At 33.0% G+C, this 6,954-nt stretch overlaps 2 protein-coding genes across 8 annotated transcripts in view; both read right to left on the reverse strand.

The window, feature by feature from the left end:
* Positions 1–692: 692 nt before the first annotated feature.
* LOC127861225 (uncharacterized) overlaps positions 693–6,954 on the reverse strand; it is a 323,777-nt gene continuing 317,515 nt past the window's right edge. For all 6 annotated transcript variants that reach the window (XM_052399636.1, XM_052399639.1, XM_052399637.1 and 3 more), the window contains 4 exons: positions 4,465–4,560; positions 3,358–3,582; positions 2,945–3,041; positions 693–2,283 (listed from right to left, as the gene is read on the reverse strand). In XM_052399636.1, coding sequence (XP_052255596.1) covers positions 1,875–2,283; positions 2,945–3,041; positions 3,358–3,582; positions 4,465–4,560 — 827 coding nt within the window. In that variant the 3' untranslated portion in view covers positions 693–1,874. The remainder of the gene's footprint in view (positions 2,284–2,944; positions 3,042–3,357; positions 3,583–4,464; positions 4,561–6,954) is intronic.
* The window catches only part of LOC127861230 (uncharacterized), a 235,241-nt gene continuing 228,979 nt past the window's right edge, over positions 693–6,954 (reverse strand). For both annotated transcript variants that reach the window (XM_052399647.1, XM_052399646.1), the window contains exon 8: positions 693–1,135. The gene's annotated coding sequence lies outside the window, so the exon portion shown is untranslated. The remainder of the gene's footprint in view (positions 1,136–6,954) is intronic.

Genomic DNA, 6,954 nt, shown 5'->3' on the forward strand with positions numbered 1-6,954 from the left:
TGCGTTTTCTCAGGAACGAACTTGTACAGCCAGATAATAAATTAGGGGAAATTTATAAAGCTTTGTAAGAAAATGTCATAGTTTACTTTTTTTAAATATAATATAAGAGCACCACCTTATAATTGTTTCAAGTATGTTATATCACATCCAAACACTTCTTACTTATACATAATATTGATTAAAAGAAAACAACATGACCAAACCATTACAATGCCTAAAGTGTAATTTATTCAACCAACCTATCGACCAATATTATTTGGTGCCGACTCTTAACTATTGTTATTTTGGTATTCAATGTCGAGTTTTCTATCTCTTTTTCATTTTCAGTTATATTTGCAAATTATGCTTAAGGGAGATATTTTAGAAAACACATATAAAGAATATAGTTGACATTGAATACCGTTGTAAAAGTGCGTACACCATGTGTAAATTAAAAAGGTAACGAGAAAAAAGGTTTTGATCACCTTACGCCATATATTTTTTAGATGTTAGTGGACATAGACAATTGGTTTTTGTCTTGTACTTTTGAAGCATTTAGGACAAATCCGATCTTGTAATCTAAACAACACGCATATACTTGTTCAGTGGAGTATAAAACTAATTTCGCTTTGTTCCGGTACAAAACGTATGTCAGCTTGCAAAGTTTGCACGATTAATTGTAATTAATAATGTTATAACTCAAGACCGTTGAACAAAGTTTTTAGTTTATATAGAAATTGTGTTTGTTTAAAAAACGATTGATAATAGTTGAATCAAAGCATCGATGAATTATTTGTACAAAAGCGACTGCAATAAATAAGAAAAAGACTCATACACAATTAAATGTCAACATAGTTTTAAAAAATTGGACCGTGCTCTGTTAAATAGCGGTTTAATGCGTGTGCGTAAAGTGTCGTCCCGGATTAGCCTATACAGTCCGCACAGGCTAATTAGGGATAACACATTCCGATTTAACTATATTATTTGTTTCAAGAAAGTCTCCTCTTAGCGACAATCAAGTTTAGGCGGAAAGTGTCGTCTCTGATTAGCCTGTGTTTACGCACATGCATTGAACGCCTTTTCACAGAGCACGGCCCTTTTATGTATATAAACACATTACTATATGAGCACTTGAATCAAAATGTGAGAAACTCACCTTCAACCGTGTTTGTTGCTTCCACAAACACATATATAAATTACCGGACTCATCTACATGTATTTGAAACAGGTTCCGGTTTTGATAAAATCCATCATACAAACGTTAAGCATACACTGACAGTACATGGCTTCCATATTGAATTATAAATGCTTTACACTGAACAATCATACTCCAACATGTAAATACAAAAGTATACACTGCAAGTGCCTAGGACAACATGTTCAATAACAACATATATTAACTTACAAGTCATGTTTCCACAAGAAAACGCTTTAGTCTATTCTACCAAAGCCTTTGACATATTGTAAAAGCGTATGTACACACTAAAATATTCTTAAACCAACACCCCAACTACAAAATTTCAAATCATTCCACAAATATCAAATTGAAATACATTTTATAAATGAATCAATATTTATTTTTTCCGATGCCACATTTACAAATTTCCATATCTTTATGTTTAAATTAAATGTAGGATCATATATGTAACAAAAAGTATAACAATTAAATTTCAGGAAAAGACAAGTAGAACTTATATAGTAAAATTAACTGAATGTTCAATAGAAAATACAATGTATACAACATATAGGAGTGAATGTGAGCGAAAGCCGTTTGAGTTGTTATAATACGTATTCTAAAGTTTGTATAATTTTATATCGACTAGATAACAATTCTAAGCGTATGGAATGATGACAAAAACATTTTTAAACTTATAAAATGTGTTCTCTATTTACAGTTATGTTATCCCCAAATGACCGTAAACATTTCCAGTGCCGTCCTGTTGTAATATTGTCACGGTCGTTTGATTATTCAACGTAGACACGTCGTATGCGTTTTCCATATTTGAATCGCTATCGCGTCTCTGATTGGCTGGGACAATTACCACGTGACTGTAAGCCTTCACCACCGCCACCTGGCGTTTGGATTTATCCGTTGCTCTGGAATTGGAAATAGCGTCGTATTCGCCTTCTATAATGGACGAACGAGGCCGTGCCGTTTTAGGACCGCCCGTTACTGCGTACGAGGGGGTAGCATATTCGCTGATGTCACTAACTTCGTAGTGTTGAGCATCTTTAATATTTACGGAGTCCGCCGTTTTGGAGTTGCCGTCGGAAAAGGTTGGCCTGCGGTCTTTGTTCGATTTCCTGTATGGCAAACACAAAATAATTCTGATTTTATCCTACCGTTAAATGACTTTATAGAAGGAAACTATAGGTGTCATGTAAACTTGTACTTTGCATGCCTACCTGCCAAAACACTGCTGCCTCATTTACATAACCGACTACTTTCTTGACTTTTCACTTCTGATTAAAGGTCAAAGGCAGTTATGACATTTTGAAAATTTATCTCGTTCAACTGTATTGCCAACCTATTTCATGTGTTCCGACATTTAAATACATACAGGCATTGAATTTATATATTTCAAACCAATTAATCGTATAATAATAATAATAATAATAATAATAATAATAATAATAATAATAATAATAATAATAATATTACCCGCAAATTATTAATTAGTTTCTATGGATGTTTTAAATGAATGCAAAACGAATCAACAAGCAGCACGCAATTTCCCATTGATATTACGTCACCAGATCGCATAATTCGTTCAGTTCACGAAGGTGAGTGGCTGGGCATTTTGGAGAGCTGTTACATTCAAATATGACGCATGTGTGTGTTTAAGATAAATTATTATAATCAAATGTGAATAACGGTGTTTACATTTATGGCACCAATGAAAGACGTATATTCAGTACCAAGCGAGGAAGGAAAATATAAGCTTCAAAATACACAAGGTGATACCGTTTGATTCTGAAGCAGCAAATGACGGCGACCACTAACGCCGTAACCACGGCAACTCCCACGCAGATAAGTGGTATGAGGATTTTCTCTTCCATCACTGAAAAAAAAAACACTGAGTGCACATCATTTCAGTTTTGCTCGTATTTTATATCATACAAATACATTATAGTTATGATTAGCCATATTCAGCCTTAAATTTACTATAGACATATAGCATTATTGCACAAAACTAAACTATATGTAAAACTAAATAAATTGCATAATGTTCTTAGATTCTGCGGTGTATTAAACACGCATTAATTAGTATGAACTAAACGTTTTTGAGAACGTTTATTTTGGGAGATGTGGTCAGCTTCAGAGGGTTGTGGTGGGAGGGAAGGAATAACAGACTCCTAACACAGCGATCTAACTACCCTTGGCACGACTTTTATGGTCGCTAGTGGAATTGTGCAAATCGGACGATTTGTTTGCTACGCTAGTGGTTAAATCAACGCCATCGTTGGTTTCCGTTGTAACTAGTGACGTCACAAACTCTGAGGTACCCGCTGATGATGTCACGGGTGTGCTCGATGACGTCGGATCGTAGTTTGGCACCTTCGACTCGTGTCCGCTGTATTGTATTGTGTTGTGAACAGTTGCTGAAAGGGTGAACACACAGATTGAACATCATTCTCGCTGATCGTTCTACTCGATAATTTAAAAATGCGTCGTTATTACATTACGCACTAAACAACGAAACGTAAACCCCGATCCTTAATACCGCATTAAAATAGTCATAACATGAAATGCTTATACATCTCTCAATATTGTTATTATCGAAATATTGGTTTCATGTATCGGTTTTTAACATATGACTTGACAATACATTTCCTGTCTTATGTATTGTAATTACTAGTGAATACGCTCTAGAACTGCAAAGTGTTGTTGAGTTGACTAAACATACAATAAATCGAAATGTAATATCGACATAATCTGCGTCAACACCACGAGAAGTAACAGTTGTTTACATATGAATAAACAACACATGGTCTTTCTTATGAATGGCAATAATTTTAATACGCTTTAGAATTGTAAATTGTTCTTTATTGACTAAAATTACAATACATCAAAATTTAATGTTGAAAAAGTCTTTGTAAACGTCAACACCACCACAAGTAACCTATTCATCAACAAAAACAACAGCAACATGATTATCATCCCTATCATCTTATCATCTTATTCTTATTCTTCATCTTCATTGTCAGCAAAATCATAAGCATCAAGAGCAGAATCAACAGCGGCAGCAGCAGGATTACCATCACAATCACCGTAATTATAATCAACAAAGACAAGCATACGCATCTTTGAAATAATAATTGCAAAAGGCATTACCTTCTTTAGCTCCACAGTTATTAGAAAAGTCTCCATTCACGAACGCGATTAAACTATAATTCGTATTTATCTAAACTCAAAATCATTGTGGTTGAATGAACATTCGGTAAACAAAGTTTAATCGAACGTTTTAAGTTATTTCTACTTACCGTTTACGCAGACAGACGAATAGCTTTTGGTACAGTTGTCTTTTCGTAACTCGCCATGATGGTTGAGCATTAAACAATGCACTATGAGGTCTTCCGCTAGCAAAACAAAGGGACAATAGAAACAATATATCTTAAAAGGACCATTTCACAGATTTGATCTTGTATTGAAGTTTATCATTTTATGCTTGATAAATGTAAGCATTGGAACTAAATAGCGCCAGTAATAAAAACACAAGACTAAAATAAAAATAAAATAAAAAAGTAATCCTCAACTGGGCTCAAACCACTGACACTTGGAATACAAGTCTAATATTTAGGCCACTCGGCCATCCGTGCGCACACAGTAGGTGGTGTATTTTATACTTTATATAAGCAATCCTCGTAGTGTCAACAAATATAACGATAACAACAGCACTCTCCAAATGATTCAATCGTTTTGCGTTTGTAACGCGTTATAATGTTCGTGTTTTTGAATCGTCAAATTATATAGTATATATAATAAATATTTTAGAACATGGTTAATGTCAGAATTACTGTTACCTCGCAAATATCATAAATGTAACGAAAATGTGCGAATCTAAAAAAAACATTTTTTTTTCAATTTAAAAAACATCAAAAGGGCCCTTTAAAGTGTTTTATAAGTATAAATAGAATGGTAGAAGTATTTGAAGTGTATCTCACGAGATTCATTCTATACACAGTCTTAGGGCGAATAAGGACCGTTTTATCCAAATGCCGCATCGGAAATAAGCGCTCGGAATTTCTTGTACTTTCTTACGTTATGCCCCAATATAAATTCCGTAAATAATAAATAAATACTATTTATTTGTATTTAAAAACAGTTATTTCGAGTTCTCTTTATTTATTCGTTAAATCATGCTACAGATTATAAACATTTAATACATGTACAACATCAAAATTAAATGTTAAATCTAGTGCTAAACTAATCCATAAATGATGTCTTATAAAATGTTTCAAACATAATTGTATGACATATTATACAAATATATATCAAATGTTTGCAAGCGTGCTCTTTGTATATGATTATTATTACTGATAACAATAGTTCATAAATTTACAGAGAACAAGAAAGAAAGAATACATACACATTCTATTGCTTAACGTACAAATGTACAAGAAGTAGTTTGATTAAAGTTTGATAAAAAAGGCACGAATTGAGAATAACACTAAAGTGGCAAGGGAGAAAATTCCTATTAATGAAATGAAAATATAATTGAAGTAGTTTCCCTTTATTTCTTAACACTTTCCCCCCCCCCCCCCCCCCAAAAAAAAAAAAAAAACAATGCGAATTTAAAGCTGCAAGACGTTTTTGACAGTTAAGCCCATTTTATTAAACAACGGGATTTCCAGAAGCGGATTTGATTGATAAGTGTCGACCTCGTGTCATTTTTTTCAACAACAGTCGAAGAGTAAAAATAGCTGAAAAGCGTATTAGGACGCTATTAAAACTGACTTTAAAAAGGCGTGGAAATAACTTGGATAAAAAGGCACGATTTGAGAATAACACTAAAGTGACAAGGGAGAAAATTCCTATTAATGAAATGAAAATATAATTGAAGTAGATTCCCTTTATTTCTTAACACTCTTCCCGCCACCCCCCCCCCCCACACAAAAAAACAATGCGAATTTAAAGCTGCAAGGCGTTTTTGACAGTTAAGCCCATTTTATTAAACAACGGGATTTCCAGAAGCGGTTTTGATTGATAAGTGTCGACCTCGTGTCATTTTTTTCAACAACAGTCGAAGAGTAAAAATAGCTGAAAAGCGTATTAGGACGCTTTTAAAACTGGCTTTAAAAGGCTTGGAAATAAGAAACAAAATGTGTTTTCAACTAGTATAACGGGCAAACGATGATTTTTCTTCTAAATCAACTTAATATATTCATGTATATTGTATTATTATTTTGTTTTACACTAGAAACTTTAAATTGTGTGTGTCATAAAATTATGTTCTGTTCTGTTCTGATATTTCAAGTAATTATATTAAATCAAATATTGTGTCAGGGTTTTGAATCATTTGTGTCGTTTTTGTCATTTTCTCAATAGGTGACCTAGCATCTTTCAAAGGCGCACTTGATAGTGAAAGAGAACATGAGTCAATATGTAAGCTGTATGAACAAAAACATATACAAGTACAACAAATCAATAACAATGATTAAATGTTTGTGGCTCAAATTCGGCACTTAATTCAATTGTATATTTATTTCAATATTAATATCGACATTTTAATGAATGTATCGATCTTAAAAATAGGTAAAGTATGTGAAAACCAAATTACATATGTTTAGCGTTATATACGCAAGTTTAGAGTTTCTTTTAAAATTATTACATTGAATGTGATACTTAATTCCCGGAAACATTATTTTCCGTAAACAGTAAACCAATATTGCCAAACACAGTCTTACACTAAGAAAAACATGAAAAGCAGATTAATATGCTCAAAATTACATTATAGACAAATATATATATAC

Source organism: Dreissena polymorpha, chromosome 15 (assembly GCF_020536995.1).
Source record: "Dreissena polymorpha isolate Duluth1 chromosome 15, UMN_Dpol_1.0, whole genome shotgun sequence".
NCBI lineage: Eukaryota > Metazoa > Mollusca > Bivalvia > Myida > Dreissenidae > Dreissena > Dreissena polymorpha.